The sequence below is a fragment of the Eucalyptus grandis genome, chromosome 11 (assembly GCF_016545825.1).
Source record: "Eucalyptus grandis isolate ANBG69807.140 chromosome 11, ASM1654582v1, whole genome shotgun sequence".
Taxonomy (NCBI): Eukaryota; Viridiplantae; Streptophyta; class Magnoliopsida; order Myrtales; family Myrtaceae; genus Eucalyptus; species Eucalyptus grandis.
This window is the reverse complement of record NC_052622.1, coordinates 6,511,294-6,535,590: the sequence shown is the minus strand read 5'-3', so window position 1 is coordinate 6,535,590 and position 24,297 is coordinate 6,511,294. Positions and strand designations below refer to the sequence as shown.

At 39.5% G+C, this 24,297-nt stretch overlaps 1 protein-coding gene across 1 annotated transcript; it reads left to right on the top strand.

Annotated features, from left to right (window-relative positions):
• Positions 1-3,894: 3,894 nt before the first annotated feature.
• LOC104427089 (pleiotropic drug resistance protein 3) lies at positions 3,895-10,229 on the top strand. Its single transcript, XM_039305759.1, has 20 exons — positions 3,895-4,002; positions 4,142-4,301; positions 4,386-4,462; positions 4,556-4,612; positions 4,704-4,794; positions 4,900-5,201; positions 5,285-5,566; positions 5,662-5,975; positions 6,047-6,207; positions 6,286-6,389; positions 6,484-6,640; positions 7,007-7,077; positions 7,167-7,499; positions 7,811-8,101; positions 8,290-8,373; positions 8,610-8,743; positions 8,976-9,209; positions 9,323-9,494; positions 9,601-9,855; positions 9,963-10,229. Exons 1-20 carry the CDS (start codon positions 3,919-3,921, stop codon positions 10,227-10,229), a joined length of 3,630 nt encoding a protein of 1,209 aa, XP_039161693.1. The 5' UTR covers positions 3,895-3,918.
• The last annotated feature ends 14,068 nt before the right edge of the window (positions 10,230-24,297 follow it).

Below are 24,297 nucleotides of genomic sequence, written 5' to 3'. Positions count from 1 at the left end.
GAAGCAATCGGTTGTAACCTTTTAAATAATAGATATTATCCTCCGGTAAAAGAAAAAGATTACGTGAATATCGTTCCCAAATAGAAAACATAATAACTTTAAAAAAAAAAAAAAAAAAGGAAAAATTGTCTTATATAATTTGAACTTCCGATTCTTGTAGGATTTTGTAATCGAATAAGTTTGTGTAGAAAGGTTCGTTACTCTTTGCTTCTTTGATTACAAAGAAGTAAGAGGTATTCATTGTCGTTGAATTTTAGCTTATATCTATAAATTTGAGAAGCATAATTCATTGTTGTCAAATTTTAGCTCATCGGAGAGTCCTTTTAGAGCAATTTGATTTTAGCGAAAGGAATGAGAAGCCGTTTGAAAAACCAAGGTTTCAAGTGTTTTTTTTTTTTTTTTTTAATCTTTGAAATTTAATAGATCTATATGATGAAATTAACGATATCTTTTAGTAAGTGATTATATTTTTCTACTTGTAATTATTTATATTTCAATATCTAATTTATATTTTCTTCCTTCATATTTAAGTAAATTAATTCTATGGACCCTCTTATGATTTTGTTTGTCAATTAGAGCTTGCAATAAGGAAACATACAAGTCAACAAAAGATGAAGAAAGGAAATATTGAATCAGAAATTGAAACATGTTGAGGAAAGGAAGTTTATCGGCTTCCTCCAAAAAAAAAAAAAAAAAAAAAAAATTTGTGGTAGGCCTTCGACCGTCACATTTCATATTGACTCCGTCCATTGCTGTTCTCTGCGTGCGTTTTGCTTCGAAGGTAGCAGGACCGGGCATACTTAAAACTAAAAGTTTATCTCAATGGTGTCAACACTAGGGGAGCATAATTTTGGGGTAAAATCGAGAATTGGTCTAATTTCAGGTTCTAGAGTATGCATGGTAAGTTCTATATTCTAGAAAAAGGAGGAATCTATTCCACCGAGTAAATTTCTCATTCTAAATGGAACAAGGAATTGTTTACCCTTTTTTGTGGTCTAAGGCTTACCCCTTGTTTACAAATACTTTTTGCTACTTAAACCTAAATTGATTTGTGCTAAAGCCAAGGCAAAGCTATGGATTATCAACAACTATAAATAGTCACTGAGTCCTTGTTTGGTTGTGGCACACTTAAAAAGTCTAGAAAACTAGGCGACTTTAGTCCTTGTTTCTTGTCAAAATTAGGAAAAAAAATCGACAAATTAGGCTTAACTAAAGATGAAAAAGAAATTGGCCGGCATCTGGATGACCTTGGAACTTGCGATAAAATAGATTCCAAATCTCATGGTATCAACATAGATTCTAGATTCTAAATAATAATAAATTTATTTGGACAGATAGGTTCCAGGTCAAACTTGGATGGAATCCAACCGTCATCATTGTCGACAATCCTGGCATGTTTGGTCCCTTGACACTAATTGTCAAGGCGGACTGTGCTTCACGGAGGGTTTTTTGTTGTCAATGGAAGATGGCATTTATGTTAGATATACAATGCTCGCATGATTTGTCCCATGTAAATGAATATTCAAAAGTGTTTAGTAATCTAGTAATTTCTTCAAATCTATTGCTAAAAGCTCATGTTAAAATTCAATGTAGGATAGTAGGAACAACCTGATAGAGTTGCATTATTGTATATCTAAGCAAATAGGTGAAATAGATAACATGATCGATTTTTCTCACCATTAATTATGAATAATTCGGGATTTGGTATTATTCTATCAAAATGTGTTTTCTCAATAATAATAATAATAATAATAATAATAATATTAATATTAATAATATTACTGTTCTATGTGCAGAGCATGAAACTTCTTAATGCACTAATTGGCACCTTGCCGGAATTTAGGAAAGTGATTGTATTTTGATTTGCTCATGCGGCATGCGCCTCTCACTATATATGAAAAGCGTTTGCTTGCATTTGCTCGAAAAAGAGCTAAACTAATTGAAATGGCGCAGCCGTTCATGACAAGCGATGAGCCAGCCTCGTCCATGCGGATCGAGCTCACCCAGATGGAGCAAGGACGAAGCCAGCGCTTCTCCTCATCGCTGCACTGCCTTGCCCAAAGCAGCTTCACGGGCGTCGCTTGTTCGGAGGACCAGACGCTGTCGGCGTTCGGCGAGGAGGGCTGCTGGCGGGAGGATGACGAGCTGGAGCTGCAGTGGGCAGCGATCGAGAGGCTGCCGACGTACCAGCGGCTGAGGGCGGCAGTGCTTGACCGCGAGGTGGTGGACGTGGCGAAGCTTGGGGACTCGGAGAGGCGGGTGTTCGTGGACGGCCTGTTGAAGACGGTCGAAGAGGACAATCTCCGGCTCCTCCAGAAGCTCCGGGAGCGAGTGCAGAGGCAGGCATTTTATACTTTATTCCTGTCCAAACCTTCCAGTTCTAGTAAAAGGCGGACAACTTCGATTATTTCATATGCCAAAGTGCAGCTAATATGATATTAAATTCTCAGGGTGGGTCTTGAATTACCGACCGTGGAAGTGAGATATCGGGATCTGTGCATAGAAGCAGACAGCAAAGCCGTTCATGGGGAATCCGTCCCAACTCTTTGGAACGCCCTCAAAGCCATTTTCTACGTGAGATTTTCTTCTCTATCTTCTTCCCCCTTCTCCAAGCTTTTACAGGTCCTAAAGTTTTGTCGAGGACGACACAATTGAAGTCAAAGAACAAGTTATCTGTTGTAGATACTATGTTTGGCTAACATAGGCTCCTATTTTTGGGACATTAGAGAAGGACAGCAAACTGGCCACGTGATGCAAATGGATCCTCTTGTTAGAAAATTGGCAGTTTCAAATCATCCATGTCTCAATGGGGGCATACATTAAAAACATCTAATTCCAAATCTTTCACTTATCATAAATCGATGGGGTGCGACATACGTGTTGCACTGTTGCTTTATGTAGAAAATTAATTACTAATTTTTGGAAAACAAATTCCTAAGGAAACTCACGAGAAATCTAGGGTTCGGCAACATTTCAAATTTTCAATTCTTTTGTTTCCTAGGATAGAAAAAAGAAGAAATCTATTTGGTAACATCAATTAATTTTTCTATTCCTGGTCATAAAAAAAGTGGTCGGAAATAGATTTGGAATATAAATAAGAAATAAAAAAAGTAGTTTCTTATTTTCAATAACAATTTCTAGAAATAAGTCATTTTTTTTTCTTTTTTGGTTTTTTCTTCTTCTAATTGGTCAGTGGAGACTCGCTGCCTGCCACTACTAGCCAGTTGCTTTTGCCATCTGTGCTAGAGGAGGAAAAAGAAGAGAGGAGAAAAAGAAAAAAAGAAGAAGAAAAAAAAAATATTATTAAAAAATTGAAAGAAATTCTACATCACAAAAGAACCTATGGATCGTATTAAACACATTCTTATTCTTTTTTTTTCTAGAAATAGAAATTTTGTATAATTACCAAATACGTTGTTTTACTCAAAAACTGTTCCAGGGAATAAAAATATAAAAGGATTACCTTTGAAAAAAATTACTCCAATAACAGAAATGTTACCGAACGCAATCCTAATTGCACCCGCTTTACAATCTTAGGAGTTTTATGATGAATTAATATGACTCTTTTTAACTTGATTTTTGTTATCTTTACTAGGCTGATTTGGTAACCAACTTATTAGCTCACGCAACTGCTTCTCTATTCTATCAAGCTATTGCAAACCGTTCTGGTAAAAGTCATAGGACATAAACGTGGGAACCAAGAGCCTTTGTTTTTTTGGTCTCTGAAGCAGGCTCCAACAACTAAGGTTGGCTGCAAGTATAAGGGGAACAAGATAAGAATTCTCAAGAACGTTAGCGGCGTCCTTAAGCCTGCGAGGTTAGTATTAGAGCTTAGCGTATGCACTGTTTTAGAGTCACAAGTTGACGTATATGACGTTACTATGCAGCGTAATTCTTTTCTCTCGAAATTGTTACAGGATGACGCTCTTGTTAGGTCCACCAGAATGCGGAAAGACCACCTTATTACAGGCATTAGCAGGCAAATCGGAGAAATTCCTCAAGGTATTACCTTTTTGTTGTTCTGTCAGTTGTAGATTTTCCATGCTGACAGGAATAGCTTCTATACTTAAACTATATTCGGATGCAAATAATCATGCATATGTGTAAGATCAGCGGAATTGACCAACGATGTATGATGCAGGTCAAGGGTGAAACTTCATACAATGGCTACAAGCTGAATGAGTTTGCTCCTCAGAAGACTTTAGCCTATATAAGCCAATATGATACACATATTTCCGAGATGACCGTGAGGGAGACGCTCGACTTCTCTGCACGATGTCAGGGCATAGGAGGAAGGGCAGGTACTAGTTTGTTCTCCAACCTTGAAGTTACTATTAGTTGCGGTGGTCATTGCTGATGCTCTTTATGTCTGCTTTTCATTGAAGACATGTTGAAAGAAGTTAGCAAAAGGGAGAAGCAAGCAGGAATTAATCCAGAGCCAAGCTTAGACACTTACATGAAGGTTAATCTTTCCAAAAAGTTGGATTCATTACAATATTTTAATTACAGTAACGACTGGCGACAATGGCTTCTGATGACGTTATGACTACATGAGCGGGCAATTTCTATAGGAGGAATGAAAAGAACACTTCAAACAGACTACATTTTGAAGGTAATGTTTCCAATGGGAAAAGGAGTTACCAAGTTTATTTTTCAGACAATTCTACTTTTGCTACAATTGCTGCGATTTTACGCCTTTTCAGGTTCTTGGACTCGACATCTGCGCAGATACAATCGTTGGGGATGCGATGAACAGAGGAATTTCTGGTGGTCAAAAGAGAAGGCTGACGGCCGGTTAGTTTTACGTGAACATGCCGCAAATGATGAGAAACTTATAGGAACAGTTTCTATGTCACACTGTAAAATTTAGGATTACAATTTTGATGTTCTCTTTTCCAGGGGAAATGATAATTGGTCCAGCGAGAGTTCTATTTATGGATGAGATATCAACAGGCTTGGACAGCTCCACTACCTTTCAGATCATAACATGGTTGCAGCAACTGGCGCACATAACAGAGTCCACAATTTTGGTTTCGCTTCTTCAGCCAGCACCGGAGACTTTTGATCTCTTTGATGACATAATTCTAATGGCACAGGGGCATGTAGTGTACCATGGACCTCGGACGGATGTTCTCAGCTTCTTTGAACACTCTGGTTTCAAGTGCCCATTGAGAAAAGGCATTGCTGACTTTCTCCAAGAAGTATGCACTCTTGCTTAATAAAGAACTGTTCGAACTGTGGAAGGATAGCACTGACGTATGCTGTTTTTGGGAATTCTTGGCAGGTGGTTTCCGAAAAGGACCAGGCAGGATACTGGCATCACAAAGACCGGCCCTATAATTTCATATCTCCTAGCATGTTTGCACGAATGTTTAAAGAGCATCTAACGGGAAAGACACTGGACGAGGAACTCGCCAGGCCTTTTGAGAAAACTGAGCTACGCAGAAGTGCTTTATCTTTCGAAATTTACTCGTTAAAAAAGTGGGAGTTGTTCAAAGCGTGCCTTTCGAGAGAATGGCTCCTCATGAAGCGCAACTGGTTTGTTCATGTCTTCACATCAGCACAGGTAATTGCTCAGTTGGACTCAGAATGTGCAGTCACAATACATGGTTAATAAGAAATGCACGCAAAATTCATTGATTTGGTGGTTACTCTTTGCAGCTCGTGGTCGTTGCAGTTATTATAGTGACCGTCTTCTTGCGCACAAGGATGAAAGTCGACTTGGTGCATGCGGATCTTTTCATGGGTTCCCTATTTTATTCTCTCATCCGGCTCATGGTTAATGGTCTTCCGGAACTGGCAATGACTGTTTCTAGACTTGGTGTCTTTTACAATCAACGAGATAATTTCTTCTTCCCTGCATGGGCTTATACCATTCCAGCGGCCATACTGAAAATCCCATTTTCTTTACTTGATGCGTTTCTTTGGACAGCTATTACCTATTATGGAGTTAATTATAGTCCTGAACCACAAAGGTAATTCCGAAATTCAATATATCAGAGAGATGATATGACTTTTAGCCACTCACTTTTTTCATGACTGTCAGGTTCTTTAATCAATTCTTCCTGCTCTTCCTATTGCATCAAGTATCGATATCAATGTTCCGATTGATAGCTTCTGTGGTTCGAAATCCGCCTGTTGCAGCAATTTGCGGTCTATTCTCTTTATTTGTTTTGTTTTTATTTGGTGGCTTCGCCATCCCGAAACGTAAGTTTAATTTTATCGATTCTAATTATACGGACTTTAGCAAAGTGATAGGAACTTAGCAGCCTTGTCTCTCTGCAGCTTCTTTACCCGGTTGGTTGAGGTGGGGATTCTGGTTCTCTCCAGTGTCATATGCCGAATTAGGTGTTTCGGTGAATGAGTTTCTCGCTCCAAGGTGGCAAAAGGTGACATCCTGGAGAACAAACCAATCTCACACGAATGGATTTCCCATGACAATGGTGGCGTCTAGTATTTAACAGGCTTAATGATCCTCTGCAGGTTTCATCTCTTAACGGCACTCTGGGGCAACAAGTGCTCAAACGGTATGGTCTAGATTATAGTTACCACTTTTACTGGATATCAGTTGGGGCATTGATTGGATTTTGGATGGCTTTCAACGTTGGGTTTACCTGTGCTCTGAGTTTTTCAAAAGGTAATTGAACATGCTGGCTAGGAATTCTCTCTGACGGTTAACACTATTTCACTGAATGACATGTATTTATCGGCTAATCACAGCTCCAAGCAGATCTCGAGCTGTTGTCTCCAGTAAGAAGATCTCCCAGCTGGACAAAGACAGAGACATTGATCATCCCACTCCAGGAGAACAAGCGGCTAACAAAAGTACCACTGAGCCAAAAATTAGAGGTTAGAAGTTTCATAAGAGTTAGTCAATTATCATCTATTGAAAAAATCAGCAAAACTGCAAAAGAAAGGTTGATATCATGCATTTGTGAGTACTGGTCGATGCTTTAAATCAGTTTATATTGCCTTGTGACGCCAGTGCAATTTTGAAATTGTATAGAGATGGTTTTACCATTTGAACCAACAACTCTAACATTCGAAAACGTGCAGTACTTCGTTGAAACAACCAAGGTGAGGCATTTGAGTTGTTGAAAATAAGTGTTTGTTTTGCATATCATATCAATAAAAGATTGGCATAATGGAATTTCAAATGCTTCCAGAAATTAAGAGAGCAAGGTTTCCCAGAAAGGAGACTACAGCTTCTTCGAGATGTTACTGGAGCCTTCAGACCTGGAGTCCTAACAGCTTTGATGGGCATCAGTGGCGCAGGGAAAACAACATTAATGGATGTTCTTTCAGGAAGAAAAACCGGCGGTTTTATTGAAGGAGACATAAAGGTTGGGGGATATCCTAAAGTTCAAGCCGCATATGCCAGAATATCTGGCTACTGTGAGCAAATCGACATACATTCTCCACAGCTTACAATTGAGGAATCAGTGGCATACTCAGCTTGGTTAAGGTTGCCGGCTCACATTGACAAAAATACAAGAGCGGTAGGATTTTTTCATCACAGGAAGTAGTTTGTACATCACGCTTTGAGATGCAAATGTCACTTTGTTTGCTAATTGTTGGATAAATCTTGCCAACAGTTTTCCTAGGATAGGTGCCAACAAACGGCTAAATCTTGTGCCCAACTGGAAAGATTTTAGCATATCAATTGCACACTAGATATTCTCATGTTGATCAAATCCAGCGGGTAGAGAGAAACCATATTAGGTCTCTCGTATCACATATCGAGTGATAACATTTTGCACTAATTAGTAGTTAAATCTGCATTGCAACTGAATTATATGTTGTCAATCAGGAATTTATGGCTACAGTACTTCAAATGATTGAGCTGGATGACATAAAAGATGCCATAGTTGGTGTTCCTGGTGTGACCGGTATATCATTCGGACAGCGTAAACGGCTGACTATAGCAGTGGAACTTATTTCTAACCCATCAATAATCTTCATGGACGAACCTACTTCTGGTCTCGATGCTAGAGCAGCCACCATTGTAATGCGAGTCGTGAAGAATATTGTTTGCACAGGGAGGACAATTGTGTGTACAATTCACCAGCCAAGCATTGACATATTTGAGGCTTTCGACAAGGTAACTTGCTAACGCATTCATTCCCGTAACAGTTTATTCTGCTATCTGTAAAATTATGGTTAGAAGACTGCTTTTTGGTGCACATTGCATGAAATTCTATTTACTACTCACTTCACATATGTTTGTAAAGTACATCAATAACTGTGACGATCCCAACTGAAGCATGTCGCATTTGATGAACTCTGCAGCTAATCCTGATGAAAAGAGGAGGTCAAATGATATACTCTGGAGAGCTTGGAGAGCATTCAAATAAGCTTATTGAATATTTTGAGGTAATTGTTACATCTCAGGCATGAGCAATTCAATTGATACTTCTTTCTCAAAATATGCACGTCATTAAGTATGAATTGGTTCTATGATGAGTTGCAAACCAAGCTGATATATCCCAAAGGTAGAAAAACATATAAAATTGACTAAACCTACTGAATAGCCTTATACTCCACACTGCAAAAAAAAAAAAGGATTGAGAAAGCTTGACCACTGAATCCCTACATTTCCCCTTGTCCAGAGTATCCCTGGAGTGCCAAAAATCAAGGATAATTACAACCCGGCTACGTGGATGCTGGAAATCACAAGTCCTTCAATAGAATCTCAACTTGGTATAGACTATGGCATCATTTATGAGGAATCTGATCAGTGCAGGTGAGCATACAAGAGTAAAATGTTCAGAGTGCACGTGAAGCGCATGCGAAGCACACATTAAGTGCTCATCAACCACACAGGTCGCAAAATTCAATGCTTCTGTCTCTTATGTGATGCTAACTTGGAGTATTGACCAGAGAATGACATATGTGCAAATAAATGGTGCTTCTCGTACTCGCTATGGGAAAAAAAAAAATGATGTCTGCTAATTAAATAGTTTTGGCCACTGTAGGATGAACAAAGAATTAGTGAGAGAGCTAAGTTTGCCAGTGGCTGGGACCAAAGAGATGTGTTTCTCTGCAGGCTTCCGGCAAAATAGATGGGAGCAGTTCAAGACATGTTTATGGAAACAACATCTAACCTACTGGAGAAGCCCTGAATACAACCTGGTGCGCCTGATTTTCATTACCGCATCTTCCTTTTTTTGTGCCGCTCTCCTTTGGCAAAAAGGAAATGAAAAGGAAATGTAAGTTCCTCATACAACCCAGTTAGTCTCTCGTTGCTTGTCAATCATTGAGATTAGGAGCTTGTAAAACTTGAACCATCTAAGATGCTGAAACATGATTCTTCATTTTCAAGAAACAACAAGCAAGATCTTTTCAACATACTTGGATCGATGTATGTCTTTGTGCTATTCTTGGGGGTAGGGAATGCCAATTCCGTTCTGCCGTTTGTTGCTACCGAATGCATCGTTGTCTACAGGGAAAGATTTGCCGGAATGTACTCATCGTGGTCCTATTCATTTGCTCAGGTCACTAATTCGTGCTCCTCTGTGATGTCTTCTCTCGGCTACACTGATACATTTCTCGTTCTTCCATAATCTAACGATGATATTATGCCCCTCAAATATGTTGCAGGTGGTTATTGAAGTTCCATACATATTCTTGCAAACGGTTCTGTTTGTGCTGATCACATACCCTGCCATAGGTTTCTCTGTCTCGTTCTATAAAGTGTTTTGGTACTTCTACACCATGTTCTGTACGTTGCTCTATTTCAACTACTTTGGAATGATGCTTGTTTCACTGACACCAACATACCAAGTGGCTGCCGTGTTCGGGAGTTTTGCCTACACCATGTTCAATCTGTTTGCGGGGTTCCTGATTACCGGACCCGTAAGTCTGTCATCAAACTTTTGCTATTCTGTCAAGTAACACCCAATCATTAACGTTATTTGTGGCTTAACAAGTCTTAATTGGTGTTTTATCATCCATTTTGGCAGCAAATTCCGGTCTGGTGGCGTTGGTGTTACTGGATCTGCCCAGTCACTTGGTCCTTGAGAGGTATGCTAAGTTCGCTATACGGAGACATCCATAAGGAGATAACAGTTTATGGACAACAAACAATGATCAGCACCTTCTTGGAAAATTATTATGGGTATCGCTATGATCAACTCTACATCGTAGCCATCATGCTTTTGGCCTTTCCGCTAATTTTCACGTGTATATTTGCCTGCGCAATTGCAAAATTGAACTTCCAAAGGAGATGAAAGGAGTGTAGAGAGTGCTTCATTGAATACTTCCACTTAGAATCATCAGAATAGAAGGAACTCTATTTTAAAGTCTTGACCTTGATTTCATCTCTCATATTGTGGTAACATCTGAATCAATTCTTTATCATCTAATTTTACGCCATAATTACTTAATTAAGCAGATTTTTTGCAAACAAGGGCAATAAAGTTACTCATTGCCACGATTCTTGTCAAATAACAGGAAAAACAATTACGCATTCGACACTTTCTACGTATTAGTAGAAAGATATAAGAGTGATCTATAACATACAAAGAACAATCGCAAACATCAAAGGTGTGTATCACTTAGACACTTGAGGACCTTTATGTGGTTGATTCTGTCCCAATACTAGACCGCGAGCATGTTCGTGCATGCACTGAGTTTGTTTAAGATGCAATTAACTTACTAGTTTAATATGTTTGCAACGAAAGGAATCAAACTAAAAAAAAGTTGGATTACTTTGTAAGAGCAATCTTTGAGAGTTTAACCGGTTGTTGAGTGAGAGAAAAAAAAAAAAAAAGCTGCTAAAATCAAAATGCAGCCAAAGAAGCAAAACCGTTGCGTCCAGAGCGGTAGAGATTAACATTCTATTGTCCTTTGTTACTCTTTAGTGTAAGAACAGGAACTGGTTGGTTTTAGGAGATGATGAACCGCCTTGATAATGCTCATTTTTCTGTGTCTTGGTCGGAGGAAAATTATTCATCTTGTTAGCTCGGAAATCTTAAGGACTTCGTAAGTTTAGTAATGCTTAAAAAGTGCTCCTTTACACTCGTCAGTGGGTCTTGCTACGCGTGCAATAGTAAGTTGGGAAGCTCGATTCCGGCTCATACAACATGGAAGAGATTTCCGAGCCACACGTTCGCGATGATTTCTTGTCGACAAACAAAGTGTAATTGTTTTAATAACATATAGATGGAGAGATTTTCTGGGTGTCTTGAAACACAATATATCATTTCCAAATAACAATTTTTCCAAAAGTAGTTTTCTCCCACATCACACATGATTAAGCATCATTAATTATTTCGAGATGAGGCAAGTGAGCGATTATGTGTACTTTCCTACATCACACATGATTAAACATCATATAACATAAGTTATTTTTTTCTTTTCTTTAGTTTCTCGAACAAACTTTCATTGGCTTCGATTGGTCATGGATGAATTGGGACAGGGCCACTTGTATCTTCTAACAGTTCCCAATTCCAAGGACAGGAACTACACCGAAAAAAAAAAAAAACGTAGCTGCACAGATAGAGGATACTGCTATTCTAGTTCCAACATGATTCCTTCTCGTCTGTTCCAAAGGTTTCCAACGCTCTCTTCGGTGAAAACCACAAGAACGATTAATTAATTTCCGTCGGTTTGGCGTCTTGTTCAAGAATATTATCTGGCAGCCATTAGTGTCATGCCTCGATCTTCCGGGCATGTGCCCATCCCTCTTTGGTCAATTAAATGCGACGTCTCTGCATGCGTTGCCGACCCATTCATTTTTAAATGCACATGCGGAAGCAGATCACTAATCCCCAAACAACAATTCAATGGCATAAAAAAGCAGGACAACAATTCACAACCAAAACAAGCCTTTTTAAACACTTCAGGTTTATACACAAAACTAGGCTGTTTACAAAAGGTTGGCTCAACAAAATGGGAATTGTCCTATGACTCACTAGTCAGACACGTTTGCTGATTCTTCGATCTCCACCTTCTCAGACTCCGAGACTTCTGGTCTTCCATGACCGCCATCTAGGGACCTGAAAATGGTTATGCAATAACCAATGAGACAATGTCTCAGCAAGTTTAACCATCTAAGACCTGATTAGAAAGAAAATATGCCCTGAGGGCTGCCTAAGCACAACACAAGTTAAAGGGCTTACCTTGGCCTCAGTTTCTTCCTGCAAATCAGTTCAAATAACAGATACTGACAATCATATCATCCAATCAATCATATCGACTTAACAATCAATCGACTCGGTCGATTACATGTCAACAGGACCACTCTCCGGTCATTTCAACTATTCAATCTCAATTCTTACTCACGGCTCAATGAGCATAACCTACCAAATTCTTGGCTATAAATCCCGATCCAAAGGACACAACCTATCTTTAGGTGGTAATTGCGGCCCAATGGGCACAACTTTTAATAGGTGGCAGATCACAGCCATATTAGGCACGACTTCTCAGGTGGTGAATCATGGCCGCATTGGGCACGATCTTTAACGGGTGGTGGATCATGGCCTTAGTGGGCACGACCGATTCCGAATTCGGTGGTAAATCACGACCCTAATGGGCACGACCTCTGACAGGTGGTAAATTACGGCCCAACAGGGCACAGCCGTACTTTGGCGGTTTTCTAGGTCCACTCACAACCTCTCAGGTTCATTTTCCCATTAAACACCGACATCTCTTAATTTTGGGAAAATTCTCCACATAATCATCAATTCACCAAATTTTCATAAATCAATGCTCAATTAAATAAACAGAAAGTATCACTGCAATCAGCATGAAATTCCAATAACCAGTTATCCCGGTTGAATTTCTAAAAAATAAATAATTAACTAAATAATTACAAAAATAAATAAATAAATGCAATAAATCCAACTTAGATCCGTTATAGCCTAATTGGAAGCCGAAACAGACCTGGAAAATTTTCGAGACTCGTTCAATAAATACTAGAGTCTATTTACTTGCTACTTACACTAACTAATCACCTAACATGCATTGGCAGATAATTAAATTTACTAATCTAATCTAATCTATCCATCTAAATATGCTTAATTTAATCTAATTAACCCTAAGCATAATTAACCGACTAAGCAGAAATTCACTGTAGTAGTTGGTGTTGGACGCAGGAGGAGGGGGCACCGTTTGTTGGCTCAATGGCCAAGTGGCAGTGAAGCGAAGTTGTTCGATCAACCAGGGGCTTCGGTGGGTGGAAGTGTTGACCAAGGGTGTGACATCCCGATTTTCCAATTCTATTTTCAATAAATTGAGATGGGCATTTCGTTGGCACACATATAGTTCTTTTCCTTGAGTCGGCCACTCATGTAAAAACTAGTCTATCAAGTGAAGCCGTTAAGAAATTCTAATGCATCAAACTCGAGAATTTGACCAGGAAGCAATCTTTCGACCGAGCTAATCTGCAAGGGTCATTACGGCACAATTAAAAATCGATTAGAGATAGGAGATAGGTCGACTCGATAAAGGCATGTGATCAGGTGTGGGTGAATCCACCAGATTGCACAATTCTTGTCGATTGGCACTGGACCAACTTTTCTGTCGATTGGGTACCCTGTGTTCGTATTAGAAACCTTGAGATTACCCCGACAACCGAAAGTCACCAATGTTTCAAAGATGTACATTGTGGCTTGAGGTGATCAACCACATGTCAAATGTATGAAAATTTCTAAAGGCTACCTAGTAGGTTGGGCCGCGCTAGTATCGTGCCAAAGTGAAATTAACCGTGGAATTGAGATCGAATTCAGAAATTGGAAGTCATGGTGTGTCATAAATCATTTTAGGATCATTGACTCATCTTCGGAAGATTGTTCATGCAAGTCGAGTTTTTCAACAAAATAATAAGAGAATAGCTAATTTGGCTCAAGAAATTAGTAGGCCCGCTTTTGGTCGTACTTTTGGGACTTAAGTTGATTCTATGGACAAGTGAAGATGTGAATTGAAGTGTGGTGACATTGGATTAATTTTATGGACTTCAATTTGATTCAATTGGAAGAGAATTGAATGGAATTAAAGAAATTAATGTACGAAGTTTCATGCCCCAGCGGAAAAATAAAATGAACCCATTGAAATAGGTTGTAGAGGAAATAAGTTAGTGGATCATGACATCATGGGGTGATGTCATGGTGGGTGGCCAATTGGTGGAGATCTTGACAAGTGGCAGGGTGGATTTAATCCCCAAAACGTGAAGGGCCCCACCACTTCATCTTCAAGCTTGGGAAGAGAGAGAGAGAGAGAGAGAGAGGGGAGGGGAGCTGCCCATTCGAACCAGCTAGCTGGTTGGACGTCGCCCCTTCGCCGCTCGACATCGCCAGCTTCGCCGGAGAAGCTCGTCGCTGTCGTCGTTCGTGCGTGTCGCCCGCGCATCGCGCCCGCTCATCGTCGCATCGCCTCCACCGCCTCCAGCCTTCGTCCGCGTAGCCCTGAGCTCCTTCCCCTCCGTCCGCCGTTTGTTGCCGTCCACCAGAGCCTCCATTGCCGCCGTTCGTCGCCGCCAGCCACTGCCTAAGCTGCTGCCGCCCATCCCTGCCAGTTTCGCGCCCGAACCGCCGTCGTGCAGCCCCCTGTTGGCCTCAACCAGCAACCAAGAAAAATGGGTATAGCAGCCCGATTTTGGCCCGTTTTGGCCGGCTTCCCGACCCCGGATGCTCGGCCCGCCTTGAGGAAAGTCGATCCTCGGGTCGTCCTCGTCGTTTTGGTCCGCTTGGCTCACTAATCCGGTGAGTTTAGCTCACTAAACCTTGATTAGAGGGTTAATGATGCTTTATGTGTGCTTAGTTTATGTTAAGTGTTATTAGGTGGTTAGTTTAATTTATTTAAGTGTAGATTATATTAAGGTGCTTAATTAACTTAAAGTGTATTTATTTAAGGTTAAAAGAAGTTATTTAATGTTAAGCCTTGATGGGACATAATAGGGTTTTATTTTTGAATTATTTAATTGCTTCGAAATTCTGGAAATTATAATATTATATTATAATCCGAAATTATTAAAATATTATTATTTAAAAAAAATGAAAAAATTATTTTTGACCCCGGTTGCTCAGATGCCGATTGCTGCTGTGCATTTAGAATTTGAAATTGATGATTGGTTATGGCAAATTAAGTGTGATTGTGATAAATATGGATTCTTTATAAAATCATAATGTGGAAATTTATGGGAGATTGGCCGTGATTGACCACCTATTAAAGGTTGTGCCCGGTGAGGCCGTGATTGACCACCTCTTAGAGGTCGTGCCTAGTGAGGCTATGATTGACCACCTATTAAAGGTTGTGCTCGGTGACGCCGTGATTGACCACCTATTAAAGGTTGTGCCCAGTGAGGCTGTGATTAGCCACCTGATAAAGGTTGCGCCTAATTGGGCTGTGAATTACCACCTATTAGAGGTCGTGTCCATCGGGCAGGGATCTACCACATTTTAAAGGTTGTGTCGAGTGGGGCCGTGATGCCACTAGTTCTAATTTTGCCGAGTGGGGCCGTGATTGCCACTGGTTGTTAAACCTTCCTATAGGGCCGTGCTTGAGAGCAATGATTGATTTGCTAGAATGACATGTAATCGGCCGAGTCGATTGATCGCTGAGACGATCCAAGTGGTTGAATTGTTCTAATGATGTGATTGTGCCGCAGTTATTTGGTTATCATAATTGCACGTGGTTGAATTATATAAATTGTGCTAACCTGCAGATGGAGACTAATGTGAGGTAAATCTTTGTGTGATGTGGCTAGGCCACCCGGGGCGTATTTTCTTTCTAATAGGGGTTTAAGGGGTTGAACTTGCTGAGACATTATCTCATCTCAGTTTGGGGATTACAATTTCAGGTCCCTGGTGGATGAAGCGGCTAGATAGCTTTGGTTGGCCTTGAGGAGTTGCAAAGGCAAAGTCATAAGGATTGGAGAACGTGTCCTGCTAGTTGGTTTTAGGATAGTTCCCCTTTTGTCGAGCTGGTCTATTTTGTAGACAGTCCAGTGTTGTATTTAAACCCTTTGTGTTTGTAAATGAGTGTTTGGTATTGTGATTGATTGCATGCTTTTCTATCCCAAGTTAAATGTTGTTAGGGGATTTGTTTCGCTTCCGCATGCGTAAATAAATGAATGGGTCGGTGGCATATCCTGGGATGTCGCATATTTGATTGACTGCAGTGGGATGTGCGCGTATCTCGGGGTTCGGGGCGTGACAAAGGGAGGCTGGTTCGTGGACAAATGGCTGCGGGGTCAACAAAAGAACTCAACTAGGAAAATTTAACTTGAGGAGGAGGCGACAAATCTTGGTGGGCAAGCAGGTGGTGGAAGAGAAAGAAGATGAGACTGCAATAAGTGAAAATGAAGTAGAAGTCGAAGACTTCCGTGGGGGGTGATGCTTGCGCGAAGGAGGGGGATGTCGAGGCATGCGGAAGAAGCTTTGAAGAAGAGAATACAAAGTCAATGAACTAATCCAAAAAATTAATTGCTTGGTCCCCCTAATTATCTTCAACCTCATCCCATGTCTCATAGTACTTTCTAGCCCAATAAATCACCAATTTATCCAAATTGAAGCCAAAATAATGCTGCCCTTGCCTAATTTCGAATTTTCCAATTTTAGGATCAATTTCTTTACTCAATTTCCCAAATTGAGGTCCAATTTCGGTGAAGAAAAATTCCGAACAATTTTATGCAAGTCCCCAACACTCAAAAACTCAGCTTGGAAGTCCAAATTTCCTTTAATTTGGTATGCTCAATTTCAGTTAATTTCCGCAACATCCGAAATGATTTTTCCGTAAAAATCTCGGAATCTCCGAAAATTCTTCGAAGGATGAGTCGAGGTTCCTAAAATAGATCATGACATGACATAACTTTTAATTTTTGAAATTGAGTTCAAATTTGCGGTTAATTTCGATTTGGCGCGATTTTAGCATGACCTAGGCTATCGTGTAGCTTTCAGAAACTTTTAGTGCAAATGACCCATGGTCGATTTTCTTCAAGTCACAATGAACCTACTCGACACATTGGCGACTCTCGATTGTCGTGAAAATCTCGAGGATTCAAATATGGATATAGGGTACCAAAACAATAAGAAAATCAATTTAGTGCTGGTCGACGATAATTTTGTAATTTAGTGGAATCACTCATGTTTAGCCACACATCTCTATCGAACCAATCTATCTCTGATTTCTAATCGACTTATGACCTCAGTAGATGAGCATGGTCGAATATTCAATTCTTGATCGAATCCTCAAGTCTATTGCATTAAAATATCTTATTTACTTCACATGATATGCTAGTTATCTCGTGAGTGGCTATCTCTGAGAAAAACACTATAGTCACATTGATGAAATGCCCAACTTATCCAATCGAAATCAGAATTGAATTTTCAGGATGTCACAATTATTCCCATCTTATAAAAATTTCATTATTGAAATTTAAACCTTTACCAATCCTTACACAAAAAGGTGGGGGTATCGTCGTCTCATCGAATCTTCCTTTCTCTGGTTACTTCTTCAATCCCATGGTGTTGTCAGACCAATTTGACCAAGGGGACATTCTTGGTACACAAAATCTGCCCTTTCTGATTCACAAGCTGAATAAGGTTTTCCAAGTACGACACTCTATCGTCTACATCTAATTCTTCAAGATTTAGCACGTGGGTCAGGTCAGACTCATACATCCTCAACCTTGACACGTGAAAGACGTCATGCACTTGTGCCTACCTCGGCGGCAATGCAATATGATACGTAATGATCTCGATTATTTTCAGAATCTCAAAGGGACCTACATACCTTAGTTTTAATTTTCCCTCATTTCCAAAGCACAATGTATCCCTTATTGGTGACACCTTTAGAAAGATGTAATCACCAACTTGGAACTCTAAGGGCCTTTGATGCTCAATGATACAACTTTTATGGCGGTTCTGAGCGGTCTTTACTTTGGCACTGATAATAGCAACTGCAATCACTAATTGTTGACTGACTCTAGGCCTATGATATTTCTTTTCTTGACTTCGTCACAACACACTGGCGCTCTGCACACTCTACTATGCAAACTTCAATAGAAACCATTTGAAAGTTCTGCTGAAATTGAAAACTTCTGCTCTAGATTTGATATAGATCCGTCACTAGCACTACATGTAGACGAATTATCTGAAGCACATACACTTCTGCATGCCTATTCAAATCAAGATCCTTCCGTAGCACGATAAAGTGAGCCGACTTCGTCAGCCTGTCGACCACAACCTCAAATGGAATCATTACTCCTCTGATTCCTTGGCAAGCTTGACACAACGTTCCACCGTGATATACTTTCATTCCCACTTAGGACTCTCGAGTGATTGTAAAAGTCATCTCGGTTTGCAATATTGAACTTCCACTTACTGACACATCTGACACTTACAACCTGTTCGGCGATATCTATCTTGATAGCGGTCTATCAATCGAGCCGACACCGATTCTGACCCACTTGTATTGTCTGATCAAATAATGCAACTACTTTGGCGGTTTTCTAGGTCCACTCACAACCTTTCAGGTTCATTTTCCCATTAAACACCGACATCTCTTAGTTTTGGGAAAATTCTCCACATAATCATCAATTCACCAAATTTTCACAAATCAATGCTCAATTAAATAAACAGAAAGTATCACTACAATCAGCACGAAATTCCGGTCACCGAACATCCCGGTTGAATTTCCGGAAAATAAATAAATAAATAAATAATTACGGAAATAAATAAATAAATGCAATAAATCTAACTTAGGCTTGTTATAGCCTAATTGGAAGCCGAGACAGACCCAAAAAATTTTCGAGACTCGTTCAATAAATACTAGAGTCTATTTACTTGCTAATTACACTAACTAACCACCTAATATGCATTGGCATATAATTAAATTAACTAATCTAATCTAATCTATCCATCTAAACATGCTTAATTTAATCTAATCAATCCCTAAGCATAATTAACCAACTAAGCAAGGATTAGTGAGTTCAACTCACTTGTTAAATGCGAAGACCGAAATAGCACGACGGTGGCTGAAATCCAAATTTTTGGTGACGTCGACGAATACTCGGGCCGGGCCTACAAGCCTTGCAAGCCCACGGAAAATTCTAGGCTTAGACTTGGGCTTGGGCTTGCTTCTTGGGCTTCAAGTGAGTTGGAATTGAAGCTGGGCTGAGCTGAAATCACTTGGGTTGTTGGGCCAAACAACAAAAGAAACTGCTGGGCTGAACCAGAAGTAACTGTGGAGATGGGCTTCGCTGGACTTTTCTCGGCTGATCGTGGGCTTCGCATTGCTGGAAACAGAGGTGGCGAATTGGGTAGGGTTAGAGGCAAAGCTGCTAGGGAATTCGGCTTTGTGGGCTGACAACGCATGGACGTGGGGGTGGCAACCTCAGTTGACTAGATTCGTGAGGCGAAGGAGAGAAGACACGGACGCTGCTGTTGGAAGGAGAAGACGTGGACGAAGAGGCAGCTCCCTCGATCGTTGGTGCTGGATGCAAGAGGAGGGGGTGCCGTTTGTTGGCTCAACGGCCAAGTGGCAGCAAAGCGGAGCTGCTCGGCAAGGGCTTCGGTGGGTGGAAGTGTTGACCGAGGGAGGCTGGTTCATGGACAAATGGTTGTGGGGTCAACAAAAGAACTCAATTGGGAAAATTTGACTTGAGAAGGGAGCGACAAATCTTGGTGGGCGAGCAGGCGGTGGAAGAGAAAGAAGATGAGACTCCAAGAAGTGAAAATGAAGTAGAAGTCGAAGACTTCCATGGAGGGGTGAGGCTCGCGCGAAGGAGGGGGATGTCAAGGCATGCGGAAGAAGCTTTGAAGAAGAGAAGACAAAGTCAATGAACTAATCCAAAAAATTAATTGCTTGGTCCCCCCAATTATCTTCAACCTTATCCCATGTCTTATAATACTTTCTAGCCCAATAAATCCACTAATTTATCCAAATTGAAGCCAAAATAATGCTGCCTTTGCCTAATTTCGAATTTCCCAATTTTAGGATCAATTTCTTCACTCAATTTCCCAAATTGAGGTCCAATTTTGGTGAAGAAATATCCCGAACAATTTTCTGCAAGTTCCCAACACTCAAATGCTCGGCTCAATTTTTATTAATTTCCGCAATGTCCAAAACGATTTTTCTGTAAAAATCTCGGAATCTCTGAAAATTCTTCGAAGGATGAGTCGACATTCCTAAAATAAATTATAACACGACAGAACTTTCAATTTTTGAAATCGGATTCAAATTCGTGGTTAATTTTTATTTGCCGCGATTTTAGCGTGACCTATGCTACCGTGTAGCTTTTAGAAATTTTTAGTTCAAATGACCCGTGGTCGATTTTCTTTGAGCCACAATGAACCTACTGGACACATTGGCAACTCACGATTATCATGAAAATATCGATGATTCAAATACGAACACAAGATACCAAAACAATAGGAAAATCAGTCTAGTGCCGGTCGACGAGAATTTTGTAATTTAGTGGAATCACCCACGTTTAACCACACATCTCTATCGAACCGATCTATATCTGATTTATAATTGACTTATATCTGTGCCGTAATGATCTCAGTAGATGAGCATGGTCGAGTGGTCGTCTATTGCATTAAAATCTCTTAATGACTTCACCCGATAGGCTAGTTATCTCGTGAGTGGCTTAGAGAAAAGCACTATAGTCGCGTCGATGAAAGGCTCAACTTATCCAATCGAAATCAGCATTAAATTTTCAGTATGTCACAATTAGACTAGACCATGATTTCAAGGTGAACCTAGAATCGAAAAACCAGATCGGTAGAACCAAATTTCAAGATATGTAGGATAGATTTCAGCTTCTAAAAATTGGAGAACCTTTTCTAGATTCTAGGTAGGTGGAATCTGGAACTAAAAATTTGAAACCTGAATCTAGAACAAGTGTTTGTGTTTTCTTGGTTTGTGTCTTTACACAATATGAGTGTATGATATGGATTCTAGTTTGAGCTTCCATTTTATGACCAAGAGTTTATTCTTCACATGTCTAAATATAAGTTGTGGTTGGTGGATTAGCAATAAATGATGGTCATTAAAGATAATAATTCATTGCAATCGTTGAATTAATAATACAAGTAGAACTTGGGTAAACTCTAAAATCAACCTTGGAACCTATGACGGGTTGGTCCTAGGTTTCAAAGTATGTATGGTAGGCTCTAGGTTCGCAAAAATAAGGAACTTGCTCTAACGAATAAGTTTTATATTCCAAATGGAACATGTTCAGCCGCTCACTCGTAGCAACCATAGTTACCGGCACGACATATGGGAGCGATGATTAGATGACAAAATACATATTTGGCCAGAAATTATGTATAAATTAATTTCCAATTAATATCAAGTTTTATCACGGCGTGATATTACCGATCTAACCACTTGTTATAAGCTTTCGCATCTATGGAACATGTTACGTGATATCACTGATATGCAAGATACTTTCCCTAAATTTACACGAAAGGTTCCCGACTTTAATGATTATGATTCGCAAACTCTCCAACCTTTAGTGCGGGTCTAAAGTGAGCTTCCTTCCCTTTTCTTTTTCGCTGTCGAAGAAATGTCGGGTAGGGACTACTAACAGAGGGGTTTTTCGTATGATCACTCTTTGATCTTTATCATAAAGGTTTATAACCTATTTGAATTGTTGGGATTGAAGACCGCATTTATAGAATAATTCGCGGACAAGAAATGTCGAAAGGTATCAATACCACCTAGCATCTCGATGTTTTACAGTTTTAGTTCGTTAAGTTGGTTTCTTGATGCAATGGCCAATTTCAACCGTCGCATTCGGACTAACCTCCAACATCATACTTTAATAATTACATGCCCTTTTTTATTGTGAAAGAAAAGTTACTCAATTTAGTGACGCGCAATTTTAATCAAATATGATGTCTAGGTGATTGAATGTTATCGATGGGTTGAGCCTGATGCATGGACCAAATTGGGTCGAACCATGGATCAGTTAGCAAATTAATTAGGACAAAAAGATGATATTTATAATCGATTTGAGGTAGGTAGTGGAGAACAAGTTCTGAGACCAGCAAATCACTGGTGTGTAATTTCTCATTTCAACATGCAGAATTTTCTCGTAGCAACTATCCATAGAAAAGGAAACTAAAAAGAACTTTTCATGGTTCGTACAAGAATTGATATCCCTATTTTAATGTGTCTACTAAGAAGAGAAATAGAAAAAAAAATTAATTTTTGTTATTAATTTACAAACATATATATTTTATCTTGAGACGCCACTCTGATGAATGAATGATGGCAGGCGGACCAAAGGAAGCAATATTCCTCGGAAAAACTGTGATTAGTTAGCAAAATTTGGCAAGCATTTATGAATTATTAAATAGAGTAAGACCAAAAAGTATTTTGATTTGATGGATAAATTGGTCAACGAGATCTTATATCCTTTCTAGTTTCTGTGACGCCAATTTAACCGTTGCGCTGTAGACGGCTTTTGCTCGGTCAACGGTTTTGGGAGCAATAATCAGCTGCATATGACCCAATCCAAATTCATTGATTTGCTATTGTATTTCTCAAAAATGACGTCGACCAATTTGAATTTTTGCACCAAATCCAAATCATAAGGAAAAATTCCCAGTTAGTCCTGAAAAGTGAGCCCGGCTTTGTAAAATATTTGCATGCATGCAAGATGCACGCATGACGGCCGGCCACTTCTGTCACCAGCATATGGAGAAACTTCATGATTATTCCCATTCCCTAATGAGAAAGGCATATGGAGCTACTTCGTGATTATTCCCAATTCCCTAATAAGATAGGCATACCGGTTATTTTATGATCGCAAGCTCCGATCACTCTTTTTTTTTTTTTTTTTTTTTTTTATCAACAATAGTAGTTCTTTTAGACTACTCCGATTGGACCGGCGAGCGGCGCAAGTACTTAAAAGAACGTAAGCTTGCAATGTTCCGTTTTTCTTTCTTTTGTTGATAGAGTCTTCTTTCTTTTTTTCTATGTTTTTTTTTTTTTTTTTCAATTCTTTGACCTTTGACTTGTCAAACCGCAATATTATAGAGGGGGACAATCTCCGGCTCCTCCGGAAGCTCCGTCGGCGAGTGCGTAGGCAAGCCGCATCTTCGCGATTGCGGAAGACGATAATGTCACTTTCCGAGACGACTTCCATCGCTTTCGGAATATAAAATACACTTCAGAACCGAGTCGACATCTACGGGAGGTTGATTCGATGATGTAATAGAATCTCGCAAGGGAGACGACGGAGCGATTCGAGGAATTCTAGGAGAATGCAGTTTGTCGTCTTCCTCATACGGCAAACCACAATAATTTATTTTACTTTTTCGTACCTTTTTTCTAAATTTAGAGCACGAAACCTTTGGACAACGCTTGTCCGAAAATCTCATGTTAAAATTCAACGTTGGAATAGCAAACTAACAATGCAATGTGAATTTTTGAATTGATAAGATAGTAGAAACAACATGATAGGTTTGCATTGTTGCATATCCAAGCAGATGGGCCAAACATGAAAATATGATCAATTTTTCTCACCTTTATTAGGAATGGTTTATTTTGCATTTGGTTCACTCCTTCGAGCTTTGCCCCACTTCTTACATGAATTCACATATGTGATATTTTCGCGATTCCATATTAATATATCAAAATGGGTTTTCTTGTCATTGAATAATAATAATAATAATAATAATAATAATAATAATAATAATAATAATAATAATAATAATAATAATAATAATAATAATAATAATAATAATAAGGACTCGGAGTAAATCTATTTTCTCAAATAATGACTCAAAGTGAACTTTGTTTCAAATAAGGACTCAAAGTAGACTCATTGTTTCAAATAAAGACTCGAAGTGAATTTTGTGTCAAATAAGGACCTAAAGTGATCAAGTTAATTTCTATTAAAGACCTTAGCTCGCTGGCAGACATTTTCTAGCGATTTTAATAGGGGCAATTTTGTAAAAAATTTGTCATTGAAAAAAGAGGGAAAATTCAGTTTAGGTTATTCATTTAGATGTTTACGTTTTCTTCTTTATTCTCCCCCATTGCTTCTCAACCAAATCGTTGCTTGGTCATTATTGTGACTCGATTCTCATTGCTCCTCGCCTTGCTCGACCGGTGGAGAATTTGGGTCTACGCAAACAAAGAAAGAAGCATATGGTTTTCTTCTTGTTTTTGATTTCGTGCCTCAACCGGCGGAGAATTTGGGTCGACTTTGCGAAGGATGGGTACAAGGAATGGGGAGAACTTCGATCTTCGACTTTGCAGATGATGGGTACAAGGAACGGGGAGACCATAGAAAACCTAGGGTTTTTTTTTTTTTTTTTTAAGGATTTGTTAATTTTC